Source organism: Lithobates pipiens, unplaced genomic scaffold (assembly GCF_037356315.1).
Source record: "Lithobates pipiens isolate NorthernLeopardFrog02 unplaced genomic scaffold, aLitPip1_a1.2 Scaffold_27, whole genome shotgun sequence".
Classification (NCBI taxonomy): Eukaryota; Metazoa; Chordata; class Amphibia; order Anura; family Ranidae; genus Lithobates; species Lithobates pipiens.
The window spans coordinates 115,111,485-115,135,757 of record NW_027507788.1 but is presented as its reverse complement, the minus strand read 5'-3'; the positions used below and the strand labels follow the sequence as shown (position 1 = coordinate 115,135,757).

General features: G+C 41.9%; 1 protein-coding gene across 4 annotated transcripts in view; it reads right to left on the bottom strand.

Moving 5' to 3' along the window:
* Positions 1–24,273, bottom strand: part of NECTIN1 (nectin cell adhesion molecule 1) — a 440,283-nt gene that overhangs the window by 287,022 nt on the left and 128,988 nt on the right. For all 4 annotated transcript variants that reach the window (XM_077457381.1, XM_077457383.1, XM_077457384.1 and 1 more), the window contains exon 2: positions 8,576–8,926. In XM_077457381.1, the coding sequence (XP_077313507.1) occupies positions 8,576–8,926 (351 nt within the window). The remainder of the gene's footprint in view (positions 1–8,575; positions 8,927–24,273) is intronic.

Genomic DNA, 24,273 nt, shown 5'->3' with positions numbered 1-24,273 from the left:
TATACAGTAATCAGTGCATTTTTTATAGCACTGATCGCTGTACAATTGTCAATGGTCCCAAAAATGTGTCAAAAGTGTCCAATTTGTACGCCAAAATATCGCAGTCCTGATAAAAATCGCAGATCGCCGCCATTACTAGTAAAAAAATAAAATAACAAAAATGCCATAAATCTATCCCCTAGTTTGTAGACGCTATAACGTTTGCGCAAACCAATCACTATACGCTTTACTAAAAATATGTAGAAGAATACATATCAGCCCAAACTGAGAAAAAAAGTTTTTTAGAAAAAAAAAATGTGGGATATTTATTACCGCAAAAAGTAAAAGATATTGCGTTTTTTTCAAAATTGTCGCTCTTCTTTTGTTTATAGCGCAAAAAATAAAAACCCCAGAGGTGATCAAATACCCCCAAAAGAAAGCTCTATTTGTGGGAAAAAAGGGACGTCAATTTTGTTTGGGTACAGCGACGCAGTGCCGTATCGCAAAAAATGCTCTGGCCATTAAGGGGGTACATTCTTCTGGGGCTGAAGTGGTTAAATAATGCTCAATTAGTACTAAAGAGCCCAAAGTGTGCCAAGAAAATATCCTCCACCCCAGTATCACCACCACCAGCCTGAACCATTGATACAAGGCAGGATGAATCCATGCTTTCATGTTGTTTAAGCCAAATTCTGACCCTCCACCTGAATGTCGCAGCTGAAATTGAGACTCATCAGGCAATGTTTTTCCAATCTTTTATTGTTCAATTTTGGTGATCCCGTTCCAATTGTAGCCTCAGATTTCAGTTCTTAGCTGACAGGAGTGGCCCCCAGAGTGGTCTTCTGCTGCTGTAGCCCATCTGCTTCACGGTTTGAAGTCTGGAAGTTTTTTCTTACCTTAATTCCTTCGTGCCTAAGGGTTAAACAAATCTAAATGCCCAAGCACAATTTTGAAACTTTGACATGTAAAACCGTACATATCATCAAAACTAGTTTATGCATCCAGGTGAATTTTATCTTGTTTTTTTTTTATGACAAATTGGGCTTTCGTTTGGTGCTAAATGGTAAGTGAATATCTCCTGATTTTTTTTATATTATCAAAAGCATAACTAGCCCAAAATTTTTTTAAATTTAGCTGTATATTTCTTGTTGCTACCATAACCTTCCACCAAAGAACAACCCAGATTAAATTCTGTTCCTGATGATCGAAGCGATACCACATATGTGCATGATAGATGTTTGTACCTGTAGTGCAGCTAATAACAATAGTGCCCATTTTTTTTTTTTTTTTTATCCTACCTAAAACACACTGACACTGATACTAAAAAAATAAAAAAACGGGCGGGTTCACAGTGACTGATCACTGTGATAGCCAATCAGAGGCTATCACAGCGATTAGGTGGCCAGGATCCGGTAGTTCAGGGTCCTGATCGTTAGTACAGGGCCTGGGGCTCTCTCCCGGTCTCTGTGATAGCAGACCACGCTGCAAATATGCGGCCCAGCAGAAAAAGCCCAGTCCAGTGGGGCCACATATTAAAATAAGCTGGCCATGAAGGGGTTAAAGAGTATGCAAACACAACATTTCATGTTCCTGTTATGTGTCTGGTGTGCCATCTACTTGTGTGAAAAAGTCTCATGTTCTCTTAGTATTGCTTCCTCTGTGTGAAATCCTTGGTGTTCCTGCCTGTCCCTCTGTTTTTCTATTAAAAACTGACCACACTAGGAGAATACACTGTGGTAAGCTCTCTAGCTGTGCTGGCAACACAGCCTGCTCTTTTTCCTGGCCCCCACACAGCCTTTTACTGGGAAGGTCAGTGTACTGCTGCTTCTCCTCCCCCCAGCTCCGATGCAGCTGAGAACATAGAAAATATGATCACGTATACAAGGTGATCATTTACAATCACTTTAATGCATTCTATGCATTAAAGCGTCAATTAACCCACATCATAAAAACTAGCAATAAATTGTGTATTACAGGCATACCCCACTTTTAAGTCCGCAATGGGGTTTATTTACTAAAGCTGGAAAGTGCAAAATCAGGCTCACTTCTGCATAGAAACCAATGAGCTTCCAGGATTTATTACCAAAGCTAAATTGAACAAGCTGAGGTTAGAAGCTCATTGATTTCTATACAGAAGTGAGCCTGATTTTGCACTTTCCAACTTTAGTAAATAAACCCCATTTTGTACTTAAAAGTGGGGTATGCCTGTGCATGCTGTTAATACTCACACAGTCACTATGAGGTTCATTTTCTGTATTGTGCAAAAAAAAAAAAAAAAAAAAAAAACCTGGTTGATCCTGCTGCTCTCTTCTGTTCTGTTCATGACCTCAATTCAGCTAGGGATTTTGCAGTTGTGGTGGCAATTCTGCACGTGCTCAGTTTATGCAGAGCATTTCATCCCGATCACATCTGAGCAGCCCATGTGAATACAGATGTGGGCATATATACAATGGTAAATGACAGCCCACTCCCTCACCCACTAACCAGCTAAACACAATGGGGGTGAGATTTTACATGTAGATTAATGGAGGCTTCCCCTCCTCTTATTATAAGTTACAGGCTGGAGGAGAGTGACACTGTGACTGGCAGAAATCTGCTAACACCATCTTAATGCCAAAAAATAATAATGATTTGATTTCAAATATATATATTTGTATGCCAATTTAAAACAGCTTATTGATATTATTTATTTTTACTCTGTATTCCAAAGGATGTTTTTTTTTTTTTTTTTAACATATGACCAGCAGCAGAGAACTAGAAGCTCCTTCTAATTATGTTCCCATGCAGACAGGCTGGGAAAGATCTGGGTTATGTGACAGCTGCATATCGATTGGGAAAAAGGTACTGGTGATCACGGAATACACAGAAGTGAGGCTGCATATATGTGTTACTTCGGCGCCAAGGGATTAAGGTAAAAAAACGTTCTGAGACCAGCTCCCCCCCAGCCCCCCTGTATAATTAAAGTAGCAGCATTGCTCTCTTTCTCTCTCCCTCTTCACAGGTCTCATATGCAGCAGCGGGAGCCTGCGGGCACCAGCTGTTGTCAATCACAGCCTGTGTGAAGGGAGCAAGGGGCGGAGCCAAGATGCACTGTGTGTGTCAACAGAAGCACACAGTGCGGCAGGGATTGAGCCAGAAGAACTGGTGGGGTACCTCTGAAGAGGAGAGTATGGGGCTGCTCTGTGCAAAACCATTATAGAGCAGGTAAGTATGACATGTTTTTGTTTAAAAGAACACAATAAAACATTTACAATCACTTTAAGGGCTCTGAGCAAGTAAGATCAGCATCTGAAACCAGAGACGCTGGAGGCTGATAGATTGGAGGTAATTACTATTAAATTTAAAGTAAAAGTTTACTAGTATGCATTAAGGCTGGGTTCACACTAGTGCAAATTGGATGTGGGGTGGATGCGTGTTTTTTCTGCATCCAATTCGCAAAGCAGGAGATTGTGACCGGCTCTCTATGGAGTGGGTTCACACATCTCCACAGCAGCTCTGGAGCAAAATTGCACAGGATTCCTGTGCATCTTTTGGTCCATTGTTATGCTGGAATACCCATCCATGACCCATTTTCAATGCACTTGCTGAGGGAAGGAGGATCTCACCCAAGATTTGATGGGACATGGCCCCGTCCATCATCCCTTAGTTGCCGTGAAGTTGTCCTGTCCCCTTAGCAGAAAAACACCCCCAAAACATAATGTGTTCTTGGGGTGATAGGCAGTATTCCTCCTCCTCCAAACACGGTGAGTTGAGTTTATGCCAAAGATATTATATCTGACCACAAAACTTTCCCCCAGTTCTACTCTAAATCATGCAGATGTTCATTAGCAGACTTCAGATGGGCCTGTACATGTGCTTTCTTAAGCAGGGGGACCTTGCGGGCGCTGAAGGATTTCAGTCCTTCACAGTATAGTGTGTTGCCAATTGTTTTATTGGTGACTATGGACCCAGCTGCCTTGAGATCATTGACAAGATTCTCTTGTGTAGTTCTGGGCTGATTCCTCAGCGTTCTCATGATCATTGAAACTTCACGAGGTGAGATCTTGTATGGAGCCCCAGACCAAGAGAGATTGACAGTTATTTTGCATTTCTACCATTTGCGAATAATCGCACCAACTGTTGTCATCCTCTCACAAAGCTGCTTGGCGATGGTCTTGTAGCCCATTCCAGCCTTGTGTAGGTCTACAATCTTGTCCCTGCCATCCTTGGATGGCTCTTTGATCTTGGTCGTGGTGGAGAGATTGGAATCTCATTGATTGCTTCTGTGGACAGGTGTCTTTTATACAGGTAATAAGCTGAGTTTAGGAGCACTCCCTTTAGTGCTTCTAATCTCAGCTTGTTACCTGCATAGAAGACACATGGGAGCCAGAAATCTAGCTGATTGATAGGGGATCGAATACTTATTTCACCTATTAAAATGCAAATCATTTTATAACTTTTTTGAAAAGCGTTTTTCTGGATATTTTTTTAATTCTGTCTCTCACTGTTAAAATAAATCTACCAATAAAATGATAGATTAATAATTTCTTTCTCAGTGGGCAAACGTACAAAATCAGCAGGGGATCAAATACTTTTTTCCCCTCACTGTATATACCCAACACAGAATGATATAGTGATAAATCAATAAATGCTGTAACAAATGTCCACAAAAAGTGTCAAAAGTAGTGCTTGGCTTCTTCTCACTGACGATGGCACACCAATATCCACCACCAAAGCACACATGCAGGTCCCTCTTACTTTAGAATATCACTCACCGGATGTCATTGCCACTCGTTCTCATTACTATTATTATTATTCAGGATTTATATAGCGCCAGCAATTTACGCAGCACTTTACAATATAAAAAGGAGACAATACAGTTACAATACAATAAAATACAAGAGGATTAAGAGGGCCCTGCTCAGAAGAGCTTACAATCTAATAGGGTGGGGCAGGGTGTACAAAAGGTTATAACTGTCGAGAATGAGCTGATGGAAGTGGTAGAAGATTAGTTGGAGATGTGATAGGCTTCCCTGAATGGATGAGTTTTCAGGGATCGCCTGAAGGTAGCAAGAGTAGGGGATAGAAGGACCATTGGAGGAAGCGAGTTCCAGAGGATGGGAGAGGCTCTGGAGAAATCCTGGAGACAAGCATGGGAGGAGGAGATGAGAGAGCTTGAGAGTAGGGGGTCTTGAGAAGAACGGAGGGGACGATTTGGGTGATATTTGGAGACAAGATTGTTGATGTAGCTCGGGGCAGAGTTGTGAATGGCTTTGTATGTTGTGGTGAGTATTTTGAATTTAATTCGCTGGGTGATTGGGAGCCAGTGTAGGGATTGGAGGAGAGGGTTGGCAGACACTGAGCGGTTGGTAAGGTGGATAAGTCTGGCAGCAGCATTCATGATAGACTGAAGAGGAGCCTATAGAGATTGCAATAGTCAAGGCGAGATATAACAAGGGAGTGAATGAGGTGCTTGGTGGTTTCATTTGTTAAAAAGGGGCGAATTTTAGAGATGTTACGGAGGTGAATTCTACAAACTTTTGACAATGATTGGACTTGGGTCTGAAATGACAAGTAGGAGTCTAGGATTACACCTAGTACCCTGGCGTGAGGGGAGGGCCTGATGGTTGCATTGTTGATTTTGATGGAAAAATCATGGAGGGGGGCATGTGCAGGGGGGAATATTAATAGCTCAGTTTTAGAGAGGTTTAGTTTAAGGAAGTGGTGTAAAATTCATGCTGATATGTCAGTTAGCAGGTTAGTAATGGGAGAGGAGACTGAAGGGGTGAGGTGAGGAGTAGACAGATAGATTTGAGTGTCATCGGCGTATAAGTGGTATTGGAAGCCGTGGGCGGTTATCAAGTGGCCAAGGGAGGAGGTGTAAATAGAGAAGAGAAGGGGTCCAAGAACAGAGCCTTGGGGGACCCCCACAGAAAGAGGCAATGGAGAGGAGGAGACAGAGTTGTACGTGACACTGAAGGAGTGCTGTGATAGATAGGCAGAGAACCAGGAAAGAGCAGAATCTCGGAGGCCAAGGGAATGTAGTTTATTGAGGAGGAGCGGGTGGTCAACAGTATCAAAGGCAGCAGAGAGGTCAAGTAGTTAGTAGATCGTTAGTGAGTTTTAGTAAGGCAGTTTCCGTGGAGTGCTGCGAGCGAAAGCCAGACTGTAATGGGTCAAGAAGGTTATTTCCACTGAGGTAGGAGCTAAGACGGTTGTAGACTAAGCGTTCTAGAAGTTTAGAGGTGAATGGGAGCAATGAGATAGGTCTTAAGTTGTTCAGGTTGGTGGGGTCCAGTGAGGGTTTTTTAAGTATGGGGGTGATCTGCGCATGTTTTAGAGGGGAGGGGAAGGTGCCACTTGAGAGGGAGAGATTGAAGATGTGAGTGAGGGAGCATAGGATAGAATTAGAGGGTGACCTTTAGGCTGGGTTCACACTGCTGCGGTTTATGAGATCGGATGTGATTCGCACCGCACTGCAGTGCAACTCACATCCGATCTCTGTGCGATGCGAGTTCAGCCATACAGATAGTATGGCTGAATTCGCATCGCATCCGGGCCCAAACTCGCACAGGACCCTTTTTTTGGTCCGCAGCAGAATCGGATCGCATGGGTGTTCACACCATGCGATCCAATTCCTGTCCGAGTTTGCAGATCGCACTGTGATATGCGAACTGATTTGGAGGTGTCATTAACTTTTCACTGACACTCCCAGCAGTTCGCATAGGGCAGTGTGAACTGCCGCCAGGAGGCATGCAATGTGGGAACCCGCAGCGGATTCGCAGCGTTCCCACATCGCAGCAGTGTGAACCCAGCCTAATAGTTGTGAGGGAACAGGATCCAAGGGACAATTGGTTAGGTGAGCATCTGAGAAAAGTTTTGTAACCTCTTCTGTAGTAGCCAATTCAAAGGAGGAGAGTGCTGAATGTGTTATTAGGCCAGATATGTTGGGTGGGGAAGATGTACGCACAGTGGATGTGTCCTCACAAATTGCATCAATCTTGTCTTTGAAGTGATTGGCAATATCTTGGGCAGTGAGTGAGTTATTGGGTAGAGGAGGTGGGGGACGAAGCAGAGAGTTAAAGGTTGAGAAGAGCCGACGGGGACTGGATGACAAAGTATTAATAAGAGAAACAAAGTAGGCTTGTTTGGCAGCATGGAGGCAGCAATTGTATTTTAGAAGGGCAGATTTATATATGGCGAAGTCTTGGAGGCATTTGGTTTTACGCCACAGCCGTTGAAGAGCACGGCAATGTCTCTTGAGATTTCTAGTGTTGTCAGTTTGCCAGGGTTGTAACGGTCCGGGCGTGATTCTGCGTGTAGTTAGAGGAGCAAGTGGATCTAGTGATGAAGAGAGTGAACTGTTGTAGACAGAGATGGGAAGGTCAGGACAGGACAGGGGAGAGATTACTTCATATAGGTGGTCAGTAGCAGAATAGAGAAGAGAAGGCTTAAGGTGGCGAAGGTTCCTACAACTAATTGTTTGCTGCTTGGAGGGATGGGTGGTTGGAGGCAAGGATACAGTGAAACTAATGAGGTTGTGATCAGAGAGAGGAAAGGGGGTGTTTATGAGGTTGCCAGGGTTGCAAAAATGGGAGAATAAAGGTCAAGGGTATTACCATTGGAGTGAGTGGAAGTATGTGTCCATTGGGTTAGGTCAAAAGATGAGGTTAAGTCGAGAAGTTTTGCTGTAGTTGGGTTGTTAATGTTGACAGGAATGTTAAAGTCACCAAGAATGATCGTGGGTATTTCAGAGGAGAGAAAGTAGGGTAGCCAGGCAGCAAAGTCATCAAGAAAGCGAGACACTGGTCCAGGAGGCCGATAAATTGCTGCAATTCTCAGAGAAATAGGAGAAAACAGATGAATACAGTGCATCTCGAAAGAAGAGAGGGAAAGAGAAGGGGGGATGAGAAGGACTTGGAAGGTGTATTGTGGGGATAGAAGGAATCCAACTCCACCTCCTTTCTGTCCATTGGGTCTGGGGGAGTGAGTCCAATGGAGACCACCATGGGAGGGGGCAGCAGGAGAAGCCGAGTCCAAATTTTGAAGCCAGGTTTCAGTTATGGCGAATATGTTAAAGCCATGAGAGATGAAGAGGTCATGTACAGATGTTAGCTTGTTACAGATGGAGTGGGCATTCCAAAGGGCGCATGAGATAGGTGGGCTGCTTTGAGGAAGCAGGGGGATAGAAACTAAATTAAGTGGATTGCGGTGGTTGCCAGAGGGGGAGGGGTATTGGAGATGTGGCTTGCAGTTTGGGAATGGCGGCCCAGGATCAGGAGAAATGTCACCTGAGACTAGGAGAAGGAGGAGGGTGAGGAACGCAAGATGGGTTTTATATACAACTATATATCAGACCAAAATGAGAGACAAATAAGGCGGAAAGAGGGACAGAGGACCATAATCATTGTAAAGGAATTTAGCTGTAAAGCCTTTTAACTGTATAGCAAATTTAGCCATCGAAACTGGCATCATATCATAAAGAATCTTAGGGTCTGGTTACTTTGAAAACCCAATGAGATATTAGAAAGAGGTCAATGTAATAGTTATGTAACAATTATGTAGACATAAATAACTGCATTTACTAAATTACATTTAAATATAACAATAAACTTACCAAGTACTGTGAGGTTCAGTTGACTCTCACGGTTTCCAGTAGGGAATGTAGCAAATTCACATATGTATGGTCCCTCATCTCCTAGCTGTAACTGATTCATTTGGATAGTACCATCACGAATAGAAGGGCTCTGGAAGACCACACGTTCTTTGTATGGAGGAAGGATTGATACACCCATTGAAGGATTAAATATAGCTACGTTCTGCTTAGAGCCATTTGTCGATTTCTGCCATGTGACCTGTGTGATCTTTACATTGGGCATGGGATTGACAAAACTGCAATGAAGGATAACATTTGTGCCAACGAATCCCGAGACTGTATCATTGACTAGTACCATCTGAGTATGGACACCTGAAAGAGAAAAGGGATATATGAATTAATATGAGAAATGCAAAATGTATGTAAAAAAAAACCTCAAAACAACAAAAAAATCCTTGAAAAAAGTACATATGAATGTAAAAATGGCACAAACCAAATCTTGTTATTTCTTAAATGAATATTGAGCTATCCGGCCATCCTTCAGGTTTTACTGCAGGGACTGCATTAAATACACATCAATGTTGTCACCCACATCTACACTGGGTTGCATTAGTACACACACACACTGAGGTGGAGGGTTATCAGCGAGGAAGTCACTGCTGATAACTCCCCCCCCCCACTGACAACTGGAGCTGGGCAATGGACTCCAACAGTAAATCACTCTATACCATCACTTCTTTCTAGGGTATTCCAGGGATAAAAGGGTGCTGAAACAACAACCAGCAGGTAAACTGGTATAAGCATATAGAAAATAATGTGTTGCCAGCACACCATGTATTAATCATTATCATTAGTCCAAATATTTATGCAATCAAATCAATAGTGCATATGCAACATTTCAAGGGCATGCAGGTCCCCTTCATCAGGCATGTGACAGAGCCCTCCAAAATAACAAAACAAAACAAAAAAGGAAGAGCACTGCTTTTCCAGGTGGAGAGAGAATGAATTATCTTAAAATATCTTAGACAGAGACTGAGGCTGGCCACAGATGAGTTAAAAAAAATGAACAGTTTCCTCCATCCACTCAAATGAGTTGGATGGATGAATCTCCACCGCCGTGACATTGTATTCTGAAAGTGGAACCTGATGCTGTTAGCCCTTGTACACACGGTCGGAGAATCTGTCGGAATGAGTCTTATCGGACCGTGCCGTCAGATAATCCGACTGTGTGTGGTATGCATCGGACTGATTCAGTCCGAATCTCCGTCCGACCCAATTTTCCAACATGTTGGAAAGATTTCCCGACCAACTGGGCTGGACGGACCTAATCAGATCATGTGTAGAGCATTTTCATCGGACCAAGTGCCACGCATGCTCAGATCAAATTCCTACATCAAAGCTATTGGCTACTAGCCTGAATGTAGTCCCATCGTAACGAAATTACATCATCACGTTCTAAAAGATCAGATTTTTCGCCAACTTGGCCCGACCGTGTGTATGCAACAGTTTCAGACACAATCCATCGGACTAAATCCGACGGGCAAAATCCGACGGATTTGGTTGGCAAAATCTCTGACCGTGTGTATGTGGGCTTAGAATACACTGATCAGCGGCTACAGCCATTGATCGACAACATAGTTACATAGTAGGTGAGGTTGAAAAAAGACACAAGTCCATCAAGTCCAACCTATATGTGTGATTATATGGCAGTATTACATTGTATATTCCTGTATGCTGTGGTCCTTCAGGTGCTTATCTAATAGTTTCTTGAAACTATCAATGCCCCTCATCCTTGCCGCTCTTACAGTAAACAACCCTCTACGTAGTTTAAGGTTAAACCTCTTTTCTTCTAATTTTAATGAGTGGCCACGAGTCTTGTTAAACTCCTTTTTGACATAACCGTTTTCCAAGTTGTTTGGTCAACTTCTGTCCAACAGGTATGGCCATATACTGATGAAAATTCGGATGGTGTCTGCTGTGCCGGACAGATTTCGATCCCTCTATGGCCAGCTTAAGTTTAAATCGTTATAAATTGAGAGTTAAACCGCTCCACAGGAAAAAAAAAACACAAAATATCAAGTTGATCGATCAATTTGGGTTCAATCAACCTTCCAGATTTTACATGTAATTATTGCTAGCAAACACAATGGCTCCACGGGAGGGATTCAACTGTCAACACTGTGTTGATGGGGAAAACAAGTTTTTTTTTTTCTTGCACCCCATGGCTGCAGGAAAGAAAATCACTCTGTCAATGGCCAGCTTAAGAATGGGGCTTCACTCTGACTCCAAGACAATAGCTTCAGGTGTGCCACAGAAAAAAATAAACCGAAAAACAAAAAAATCAATAATGTATAAAACATCTTAACAGATGTTGTAGCCTGAAACCATAACCCACAGTTAAAACAAATGAAAAAGATATTTATCACATCATGGGAGGTTTTGGAGTACAATCGTGTGAATAAAGATATTTTTTGCATATTATAAGATATTTTTGTATATTATTGTTTTTTGTTTTTATGACTATTCTGTATTCTGTATAACTTTAAATCCCATCATTGTTTGGTCAGGTGAGAGCTGGCTACATTGAATGAGGATCAGCCATTTAAATGGATGACAAACGCGCACAGCAGATGTATGGGCACACGTCGTTCAGTATTAGACCATCTGCTCACATTCCCAATCACATACACAACAGTATGCAAGGGTAACATCTGAAATGCTGTATAGTTAGTGGTACAGCGGATTGTTGACTGTAATCATATTTTACATCTCACAGCAGTTCTGATTTGGCAGATGTCTACAGGAAATGTTGTCATATGCAGAAAATGATCATCTACCCCCTTAGCATCCTTTTTACTTTGGAATGTGTACTGCCCTTGAAAAGGAGAGAAAAAAACACTGCATAGCAATGCCGATTTAAAAATAAAAGTTCCCCTAGACATTTTCTTTAACATCGAAGGATTGTTTCACGAGCAGACTAGCAGGGTCTGATTTACTAAAGTCATAAGCTTGCTGCTCATGCCCTCCGTCTCTGAAGATGCAGGAAGGATGCATTACAGCAGGTGCAGACAGACGCTTAATAGGCCATGTGAGTCCTTGCCAGCATTGGATGGCGCTTAGCGGCTCCCCCTGCCCACTGCCTATAAAATTCATTGAACCCTGCGAACAGCAGTCCCGCTGTGTGCGTGTGTGCTTGGCTGTTTTGCTGAGCACAGTGTAAAGCATCTCAATAGCACATCTCAATGCAGGCAGGACTCAGATGGCCTCTCAAGCTGCCTTCTACACCTGCCCTTAGACTGATTTACTAAACTGAAATGTGAAGACTATACGCCTCCCAATGGTCATAACATTATATTCCGGTTTACATCCACATGCCTTACAGAAGCAGGTGAGGCTTAGAAAAGAGTTACTACAACAAATTAAAATAAAATACAGAAAGACTAAAACTGTTTGCAAGTTGGAATAAATAGCTTTGTATTTTCAGGCTCTATCTATACTACACATCAGGGTTTTGGATACACAGAATGTAAAATTAATTCTTTGTATGGCTTTGCCTGCTATCCAATAGTGAGGAATAACCATTGTTTTTGGATTTGTGTTGGAAATCTGTATTAAGATGTTAAACTGAACTCTAAAGTGCTACTAAACCCAGGACCCTGCATTCACTATATCTGGCCTCCCACAGTACACAGAACATGGAAATGCAATTATTTTAGTAAACATAAACTGCTAAATGCATTTTCTCATCAGCAGTTACAGCAGTCTTGTGACTTTTATTAGTGTCTGCTTAAAGCTTGTAGGAGGAGTTTTCATTCTACTCTGATTGTCCTATCAGGCTGCAGGAACCCTGACCATCTGTCTGGACAGTGCTGATTGGACCTGTGCTGATCACATGCACCCTCCCCCAAAAAAAAAAAAAAACAAGGAAAAAAAACTCTCTAGTAATACACTGAGCATATGCAGAGTGCTCCAAGGCTCTGTTCTATCAGGAGATGGATTGGAGACTGTGGAAGAAGGGGAGGATCAGAGAAGACACGATCAAACAGCCTTTTTACACAATGTGGAGGATTAACCCCCTTAGGTTCCACAGTGAGTATAACAAGCATGCTTTACTGCATATACAGAACGATTTTACTGTTGTGGGTTTAGTAACACTTTAAAAAAGAGCAACAAATAACATCAGACAAGGCCCTTTGCTTGCCTGTGTCTGGCCCTTGGGGCACTATTCATTCTGCTGATGCCAACAATGAGGCACCATTCCTTTCACTGACACCAACAATAAGGCATAATTCCTCCTACTGATACAAACAATAGAACACCAAAGACACCAAAGAAAGTGCACTATAACTCCCAGACTCCAATGATGGGGAATGATGGGGAATTTTTTCCTCCAACTGATACCAACGATGGGGAACTATTCCTCCCAACACCAGTGATGGCGCACTATTCCTTCCACTGAACCCAAAGATGGGACAGCTGACACCAAAGATGGGACACTATTCCTTCCCCTGACACCAAAGATGGACCACTATTCCTCCTTCTACTGATGTTGGGGCATTTTCCACTTCTAATGTCCACAGTTATGCTCCTTCCCCCCCTACAGTCTGAAGGGCAGTAAAATGGCCTTTTGTTTATCAAGTTTGGAAAATCCTGGTTTAAACCAATATAACCAGTGTAATCGTTTTACTTAAAAATATGTATAGTAATATTTTAGATACTTTATAGGATTAAAAAATATGCTTGTGCATACGTGAAAATATTTTTTATTATGTTCCTTAAAGCTGAACTCCAGGTAGCTACGACGCACAAAGATTATTGAAGCTTTGTAATCTTTCAAGTCAACTTTTCGGACACCCTCTTCCCTAAGAGATTTTTGGGCATACCAGGTGAAGAAAGATACACTCTCCCTAATTCCACCATTTAGGTCCCTTGCCCATCTCTGTTTCTTACTGTAGGGACCACCTATCCAGATGTGCAGGTTATCCCTTGCTGACCAGTTTACTGCCTTCCTCTTACGATGATTCCATTCTTCTTTTGGATCCTGAGAGAACCTTCTAACCAAACAGCCAAAAAGATAGTGTCCACATCATGCAGACGGTGGTGTAGACACCCAAAGAAGGACTTCACCAGGAGAAAACAGAGCAGGAGTAAATGATCAGGACCTGAAAGTCATGTGACACAGGCTTTGGTGAGTAGAAAGGGTGTTAAAAGTTTTTTTTTGCATTCTAGCATTTAGCTGGGGTACAGGAAGAGGGATGGGCAGGGGGGAGTTTACTTGGGCTTCAAATGTATTTTTTGAAACTTGAATTTGACATTTTATTAAACTTTAGAGGAGAAGAGCCCCAATCAGATGTGCTGTAGTACAAAGAGCATACTGATAGGAGGATAGAACAGATTGACAAAGTTGGCTCATCTGCTGGCTGCATCCTCTTTACCGTCCAGTCATAGGCTGGAGGTGAGAAGAAAACCTGTAAGTCAAAGTGAAACTGCACCACAGAAAGATCAAGTTCCCTCCCCCGCCAGGCAAGAGGGTGCTGTGTAGCAGAGCTGTATACATTTTAGAACTGGATGGACAGAAATACAAATACTTTTGGCAGATAAAAAGCATCTTTCATCTGATTATCTAGAATTCATCTTTCAGAATATACCTTTGTGATCTGAGAGGGAGCTCGGGAGGTGCAGCTGTGACTCTGTTAGCGTGGCTGGATATCTTTTACTTAAATAATTGGTAGAAACATCATATCCAGAAAATAGAAATGCCAATCGTTGTGTTTGAACACGCACCTCTTTGAATAGTAAGCTCCTGACTCAATTTTCCTGTTCTTGGGAAGGTCTCTACCTGTCTATGGGCAACCTATGATCGGCCATTTTCACTTTTAAGCTTCTTATTAGACCTTTCCAAACATAACTATAAATTCAAAAATGACTTTATTTTACAGCAGTGTATGTTTGTTTTCTTATTCTGCCTCCAATGATGCAATCTATTTCTACTGTCATCTAATAAAAACTTGAAAGTGTTTGGGGAAGCAGATAAGAGATCTTTTAAGGACAAAGAGTCTATTGTTAATTCAACAAGAGATTATAATCATGTCATAACCAGGTAAGGACATCACGGATAAGGCAGGTACAATTTACATGAGTCTGCTCATAAAGATCTGAGAAGTAGAAAAAATATGTGATATTCCTGATACAGGTCCAGATCCATGCCCTTTCACAGCCATTACAGAGCCAAGCAAGGAATCTCACTTATGTTAGTGTTATTTTAATATGTAATTAAGCTTTTGGCCGCAGCGATAAGAAATGGAAATTAAAATTAAATTGATATTAAGTTCCAGTTCACAAGGGTTTTGCACAGAGCAGACCCAATCCTCCTTTTCTGGGGTCTCCCCACAGCGCTCCTGGCTACTCCTCTTCCCGAGTGCCCCCATGGAGAGCCGCATTCCATGGGGACACTTGTCAGACAGCAGGACTCGCCCCCGCCCCCCATGTCACTGGATTTGATTGACAATCTATCCAATGAGGACCTGAGACAGCAGCTGGAGCTGCTGTGCTTGTCTCTGTTGCTTGGACGATTGGGTTCAGGTAAGAAAAAAAGGGGGGGGGGTCTGGGGGAAGTTAATGCATACAATGCATGAAGGTGAAAACCTGTGAGGGTTTAAAACCCCTTTAACCACCTTTTTTCCCCGGGACATTTTTCAGCTTTCATCGCTGTCGCACTTTGAATGACAATTGTGCAGTCATGCAACACTATGCCCAAATTAAAATTTTAATCATTTTCTTCACACAAATAGAGCTTTCTTTCTGAGGAATTTAATCACTGCTGGGTTTTTTATTTTTTTACAAGAAAAAGAAAAAAGGAAGGAAGATTTTGAAAAAAAAAAAAGTTTTTCTTAGTTTCTGTCAGTAGAGTAATTTTTCTCCCCGACTAATGTGCGCTGAAGAGGTGGAACTTATGGTCACTGATAGGCAGCACTGGTGGGCTGTACTCATGGGCAGCACTAATAGGAATTGATGGGCAGCACTGATAAGCAGGCACTGACTGGCACCAGTAATGGGCATTGATTTGTGTCACTGATGGGTACTCATGGGCACTGATTGGTGGCACTACTGCAGCTTTCCTGTAATCAGTGCCATGATTACCTTCCCTGTTCTCCCCTGCAAGGAGATGCAGCTGATTGGCTCTCCTCGCCACATACTGTGTCAGTGTGAGGCATGGAGAGCTGATTCACGGCACTTTCGTGTTTACATGTGACCGACTGTGATTGGACACAGCCTATCACATGGTAAAAGAGCTGCGTCAGCTCTTCTTTACAGAGATCGGGCCGCGCCATGTCCTAGCAACACGGTGTGGCCTCGAACGTCATGCTGTGCACCCCCGGGGGCGCACAAGAGCGCCCGTTCTGTGATGTCCACCCAGAACGAGAGCCACACCTCCCTCCGTCATTTGACGGTGGGCAGGTGGCAAGTGGTTAAAGTGATTGTAAAGTATTGTTACCTGCTCTGTGAAGTTGGTTTTGCCCAGGGCAGCCCAGAATCTAGAAATTAGAAGCTAAGTGCATTTCTGCCAGATTGACGGGTATTATTTATTACTAGCAGGATCTTTAAAGGGTTAATACACAATCTGGGTATCTCCAGGATCCAAGTCAGGAAATATACTTATAAAGTCTCTGAATGCGCAGATGACCTTTCCTTTTATTCTTGAGTAACCCTGAGATTAGCCTTCCTAACCTGACCACAGAGTTTGCCACCCGCGATGAACTATTCAATTTCCACATTAACTATCAGAAATTGGAAGTTACATAGTCAATTCGATTGAAAAAAGACACAGAGTTCAACCAACATAAAAAAAAAAAAAAAACCCACACACACAAAGAGAAAACCTACATATACACAATCCTATACCCATAGTTGATCCAGAGGAAGGCAAAAATAAGCCCCCCAATAAATAATTATCGAATTTGCTCCAGCTGGGGGGATAAAAGTTCCTTCTTGATCCCCCAACAGGCAATTACACATTTTCTGAATCAACTTTTCCTATGAATATTTGTATCCAGTTATATTTTGTGCATTTAGGAAACAATCCAGGTCCTTTTTAAAATTCTAGACCTGCCCCTCTAATGGTCCACAATACTTAGGCTGAAGACCAACTTTGCATTCAAATGGCCTCTTCCTATATTGGAGTTGTCAACTTGGTCGATGAAGAATTTTTCATGGATGGGGAGATGGAATGTTATTAAGCAGAATGTCCTCTGTCATATACTTTACCTTCTCCAGTCGATCCCATTCCATATTCCTGTACTCTACAACCCTTCAAAAGCTCTTGAACAAATGTGTCTGGTTTTTCCAAACCAACATGCTTACAACATTTTATGCAGACGAAAAACTTTATGGGGAATAGCACGCCCTGATATCTGAACTGGTGCAGACATAAAATATTAAAACAAGATGAAATGTGCGGATATTGCAGAAATGTACTGAATAAGATTTTATTATTTTGCCCTAACATACGCTTTAAACAACTCTAAAAACCTTCACTCAACCAGATGGTTTGATAACTATAATGCTAAACAAAGCTACATATACAGTATTAGTTCAACAAACAAGAATCACCTGTCTGTGAGTCTATGATTTGCTTCCTAACTTCAGACCTGTAAATACTCTTTTATGGTTTTATAGGAGATTGCTGTATCACACTCCAATGCCGCGTATACACGATTGGAGTTCTCGTCGGAAAAGCCTTGGATGGTTTTTCCGACAGAATTCTGCTCAAGCTTGTGTTGCCTACACGTGGTCACACCAAATTGCGACCGTACAACAGTACGATGAGCCACGAAAATGAAGTTCAATGCTTCTGAGCATGTGTCGAATTGTTTCCGAGCATGTGTCGGAATTTTGTGCGTTGGAATTTTCACAGATGATCGGAATTTCCGTTGGAAAATTAAGAACATGCTCTCAATCTTTTTCTGGCCGAAATTCCACCAGCAAAAGTCCAATGGAGGCTACACGCGGGCCCCCAATTAAAAGCTCTCATTGGTCTTTTGCTGGCCGAATTTTCGATTGTGTGTAAGAGACAAGAGCTCCATAAGCAGCTTTTAGTTTCTCCTTGCAAATGAGCAAAGCACACAGTTTGCCCGAATGATTTGTATGAGTAAATCAAACCCCTGAGAATCCCCTATTGCTACTTCATTACAAAGTGCAACAACCTAGAAAAATGTAGCTTTTGTTACTGCAGGTAATTAAGTGGTAAATTAAGTATCAGAGTATTAGAACTGAGAAAAGACCCTGCTTACTGGCATGCATGACTTTACTGTAAATTAAAATTAAAATTAATTATCTGTACTAAAATCTGTGAAAATTAGTGGCAATGGCTAGGAAAGCTGTGCCTAGAAATATTCAGCAGAACTGCAAATGAAATATATTTGTTTCCACTGTTTATATAGTGCTGATGCATTATACAGCACTGTACAGAGTGCATGTCTGTCCCCATGACATCATTTGTAGGGCAGTGATTTTATGTTACTGCATGGTAGAGCTGCATGATTCTGGCCAAAATGAGAATCACTATTTTTTTGCTTAGAAAAAAAAAGATCACGATTCTCGCGGCGTAAAATCTTTCACATTATACATAAAAAAATTGGGCTAACTTTACTGTTTTTTTTTTATTTTTTATTATTCATTAAAGTGTAATTTTTTCCCAAATACACAAATAGTGTGACATAAAATATTGCAACAACCACCATTTGATTCTCTAGGGTCTCTAATATATATATATATATATATATATATATATATATATATATATATATATATATATATATAATGTTTGGGGGTTCTAAGTAAAAGCAAAAAAATTATATTTTAACTTGAAACCAACAAATGTCAGAAAAAGGTTCATCATTTACACACCAAAGTATATTCCTTTGATCTAAAGGACAAATCGTCACAATGTATATACTTAAGTTCCATTGCTAAAGAATGTTGTGATTCTTGGCAGACTGCCCCTTTTTTTTTTCCTTTCTTTTGACGGCTGTCGGCTACAGCAGAGCAGAGAGAATTCTCTGCATAGAAAGAATCGGGAAATACTTTGTCGAGGTCGCAAGGGGGAAAAAAATTGTGATAACGATTCTTAACGATTACTCATGCAGCTTTGCTGCGTGACCATTGAAAGTTACATATGTTACCATTCATGGTTCTACAGTGGTTTGCATACCTATTATTTTCTGATTAGTTTATGATTCGGTGGAATTAAGAAAAGTTTTCCATTAATCTCCAGCAGCTCTGATGCCACACATTGCATGACACAGCCTCAGGGAAGTCCTGGAATTATCTCTCCTATGCTGTCCACACACCAATTCATTGATACACCAATCTCCTGCTGTTGCTTTTGTATTTTGATAGCTGGCACCACCAGATGTCAGAAAATACCGGAACAGTGCCTGCATTCAAATGGATGCAGGAGATGCTCGGTTGATAACTGTCCACATTGCGACCTTTAACCTTTAAATTGAAGGATGTTGCACAGGGTAGTGCCACCCTTACTGAATTTTGGCCAGTTATTTTGAAACCAGGCAAAATTTGCTTAAGGTGGTTCTAAAGCAGGAGGTTTTTTACCTTCATGCATTCTCTGCATGAAGGTAAAAAACATACTTACCTGATTCCCATCTCGATCCAGCAATGTGCATGAGAACTCTCCCAGGTCTCTTACTCCTTATTGCCTCACTCAGCAGCGGGAGCCATTGGCTCCCGCTGCTGTCACACACAGCCAGTGAGCCAATGAGGAGAGAGTGGGTGGCGGAGCCAGGCCACTCATGGCTCCTCTGTGCACTTGGGGGCTGAGAATATGCATGCATCATACATACAACTGGTTGAATCAATGGTGGAGAAGGATCTGGGGCTTTTGGTAGATCATAAGCTCAATAATAGCATGCAATGCCAAGCTGCGGTTTCCAAAGCAAAGAAAGTCCTTTCTTGTATTAAGAGATGTATGGACTCCAGAGAGAGAGAGATGTCATTTTGCCCCTGTAAAAATTATTTGTAAGACCTCATCTGGAATATGCAGTTCAGTTTTGAGCACCAGCTCTCAAAAAGGATATCAGGGAGCTGGAGAAAGTGCAGAGAAGGGCAACCAAACTGATAAGAGGCATGGAGGAGCTCAGCTATGAAGAAAGAATAGAGGAACTGAATTTATTCACTCTTGATAAGAGGAGATTAAGGGGGGTATGATCACCATAAGTGGTCCATATAGTGAACTTGGTGTTGAGTTATTCACTTTACAATCAACACTGAGGACAAGAGGGCATGCTTTACGTCTAGAGGAAAAGTTTCTTCACAGTAAGAGCTGGAATAGATGCCCTCCAGAGGTGGTTCTGGCCAGCTCAGCAGATTGCTTTTAGAAAGGCCGGGGTTCTTTCCTAAATGTTCAATATAACTGGGTACTAACATTTATAGGTAAAGTTGATCCGGGGAAATCTGATTGCCTCTCTGGGATCAGGAAGGAATTTTTTTCGCCTTTTGTAGCAAATTGGATCCTGCTTTTCTGGGGGGGGGGGGGGGGGTTTCCTCCTTCGTCTGGATCAACTGTGGGTACAGGATTGGGTATATGGGATTGTATGATATTTTTTATTTTATTTATTTTTTTATGATTGAACTAGAGGGACTTGTGTCTTTTTTCAACTTGACTATGTAACTATGTGAATGGACAATGTCTATTCAGAAGAGCGTTGCTCAGGAGCAAGCTTGCTATCGGGAGAATTCATAAGGGGGGAGGAGACAGGACTGCCCACGGGAGACTCAAAATTAAGAGGGCCTTCCCTGTACAATACCAATAAACAGAGCATGTAAGTATGACATGTCTGTTATTAAAAAAAAATACAACCTTTAGAATCACTTTAATGTATGGCCAGTTTAGTCTTCTGGGTGTTGTGCTATTTATCATGCATAATACTGCAGCTATTATAAACCCAAACTGATAAGGACTGCAGAGTGAGGCTCCCGAAACGCATATAATAGCAAATGTATTACAGATTTGGAACAAAATATAATTTTTCTGAAATTCAACCTTTTACTGTGGCACTCCAATCTTCTGATCTAAACACTAAATTCATGTTTAATGCCTTTCTCATTGGTGAGAGATCCCTTCATCTCCTGACCCAGAAAAACAACAGGAAGTGAGAAGAAATCTCTAGAAATTGAGAGCAATTCTTCATTTAGACCAGGGGTCTCCAAACTCTGGCCCTCCAGTTGTTCAGGACCCATAATTCCCATCATGCCTAGTCATGTCTGTGAATGTCAGAGTTTTACAATGTCTCATGGGACGTGTAGTTCCATAACAGCTGGAGGGCCGCAGTTTGGAGATCCCTGACTTAGACAGTTGTCTCAGGAAAATGTTCCCCACTGGAGATTTACCCAAACCTCTTGTTCTGGTGAAGGTTGTAAAATGTTGGATCCCCCATTTTTTTGTCTTAGTGACAGTGGTGAAGCCCTAAGGCTATGGACACTTTGGTATAAATCGTTTATTGTAAAAGCTGGCACTTAGAATTCACTGGTTGTTTGCTAAGCTGTATATGTTTCCTTCTTACTGTAAAGACTTGTTTACAATTGCTACAAGATGTGACATTGGGCACGCTTTTTTAAAGCACTCTGAATACCAATCAAAGCACCTCTCACTATATAAAATGGTTACCTTACAGTCCTGTTCACACATGTTTGCTGTGTTTCAAAATCTATTCCTCATGTTGCTTTATTGGTCCTTCAAAGCAGTCTATGACAATGCTCGCTTACAGCACATGAAGCTTTTGGATTGTTTTGGAGGTATTGCAGGTATGAGATAACCCAGGATGCACTGGGGAACCAACAAGCAAACTGGAAATAGGTCATCAGTAGTCACTTCCGATTCATGTGTATATATTTTTGGAGTGTCTGGTGTAGACATCACATCTGGTGTGCAGTGTAGAACAGCAGGAAGGTGGGTCCAGACTAGAGCAGAGCAACTAGAGGGTGTGCAACATGGGAATGCTATATCGGAAGGTGAACGGGACTATAGACTGAGGACTGGGCAGCAGAGGATCAGTGGAGTTGGGGGACCAGAGCAGATGTCACATGTGGTGTGCAGCATGGAAGCAATATAGCAAGAGGTGAGCAGGGACCAGAGATAGAAGAGGATAAGAAAGCCATAAGATTAGCAGAGCTGGAGGTTACTACCAAGTGGGTGGATCAGCAGAGCTGGGAGTTACTACTGAGCAGGGATCAGCAAAGCTGGAGGTACTACTGAGCAGAGGATCTGCTGAGGGAGGTACAAACAAGCCGGGGATCTGCTGAACAGAGATACTAATGAGCTGGAGATCTGCAGAATGGGGATACTAAGGAGCTGGGGATCTGCTGAACAGGTGTACTAATGAGCTGGGGTTCTACTGGGCCCCTTTTAAACAAATAAAAAATCAACTCACACAGGGCATTTGCCAAGCTTCATTAAAGCTTAAAAAAGCATCATAAACGCATGTTGAAGCGGTAGGTGCTTTTACGTGTGCTAAATTTGAAGCAAGTGTGAACGGGCCCTAAGATGTCGTTAGTTGGCGGTGGAATATTTGTTTATTTGAATTTTATCCAATGAAACATTATCTATTCCAGTCCACACCTTGTTGTCATTATCCGTGGCATATATACCTAAACTACTTCTAGTTTATTGTGCAAAAATCCTGGCTATTTTCAGATTACCTAAAATGGTCGACTCTACCAATATTTTTTATGTAGAATAGGCCAGAGCGAAACAGATATCTCACTGATAGTGACAGGTGAGGAAACCATTACCCACGTCCAAATGTATCAAGAAGCTACAAGGACCCAAAACCTTCTTTACTTAAGACAACAGCTGACAGCAGTAGATGCCTGGCGGAACATTCTTTCCTGTCTCTTCATGGAAGAAAAAGAAATGATCGCTTATTCTCTTGAACAGGGATTTTACAAAAATGTGGAAAGCTCGGTGCATGACAAAAAACAGTTATAATTACTCGCTAAGCAAGCGTCACAAATCAGGTTCATTGCGTGCAGAGAGCTGTCCATATTTGGCCACCCGGTGACCTATAGACAACAGACACCCAACAAAATACTACACTGAACTGTACAATGGAAATGCAGATTTGTGACCACTTTCTAAATATATCTAAACAAAAAACACACCGCCGGACTGCACGCTGAAGAACAAAGACAGAGCACATGGCTTGGAGACTCCACCCTTCTACATAAAGAATAGGAGATCACAGCACTGTAAAACCACATTCCCTGAATATACACCATGAATGAAAGCGAGAACAAAGGATTGTTGGCGTGCACTTTAAATATACCAAACGAAAGAACAAAGCTGCTCGATGCATCACCTACCAAAACTGAAAGAAACATTAAGACACAACCTTTAAGATCAAAGACTCGTCAGGCTAGGAGAGCTGCATCCTAATTATTTTTATTTGCATGCACCGTGTCCTCAATAAAATAAGAAGACAACAACAAGAATTATGGTATCTGCTGCCATACATGATCAGTTACTAATATAGTCAATAAGAGGAGACATTTCTAACTTATTTGTACATGTGATTTTGCTGCTTTCCTTATTGTAAGTGAACTGCATAGTTTCAACCCTCTCCCGGTGGTACTGTGCCTTGGAACGTTCTGGTGGACACAGTTGAGTTCCTGTGAAGCCCCATAAACACTATCAGTTTTTCTGCTGAGTTTTTCCTTCAGATTCACCATATATGAGGTCAAACCATAAGCCCTTGTACACACGGTCGGACATTCCGACAACCAAATCCATCCGATTTTGTCCGACGGATTTTGTCCGAAACTGTTGCATACACACGGTCGGACAAAGTTGTCGGAAAATCCGATCGTTCAGAGCGTGATGACGTTATTTCATTACGACGGGACTACGTTCACGCTAGTAGCCAATAGCTTTGGTGTAGGAATTGGATCTGAGCATGCGTGGCACTTTGTCCGATCGGAATTCTCTACACATGATCGGAGTATGTCTGATCGGAGCATTTTGTCTCCGATGGAGACCACACACAGTCAGAATATCTGACAAAAAGGTCCGTCGGAATCTCCAACCGTGTGTACAAGGGCTAAGAGTTTCAATTTGTATGCAATCAGGCAGGCCCTTGCACTACATGGTTTTGGTAAATCTGAAGGAAAAACTCATCAGAAAATCTGATAGTGTGTATGGGGCTTAAGAAAAAGTTTACTTTCAACGCTGGCTAAGGTCTGAGAACAAATGCAATACCATAGTGAAATAAATGGAAACACATTTCTTAAAGTATTATTAAACCCTCAATATGGAATCTGATCTATAGCAGCAATCTACAAGACTCTGCATGTTTGCTCTTTTCTTTGTGTCTGCAGCCTATTCATTCATTTTTGCTATCTTCATTTGAAGCTTCACTGTACTCTACTTCCATGATGAGTGGTCATGTGACCATGACAGTGCTCACATCTTGACCTTCCCCGACCAGAAGTTCAAGGAGCAATCATAGCTCTTGCAACTGATTACAATTGTAGGTAATTGAGAATATGTTCTAAAAAAAAAAGTAGTAGTTGGTGTAGGCTGCCTTGGTGCAAGTGAATACTTCTACAATAATCAGGATGGTTTAGGACTACTTCAGTCCCACTGCCTTTCCTCTCTTCAAGTCCCAGAGGTTCTAACTTAGCATATGTTTTATGTGGGGGCAGATAGT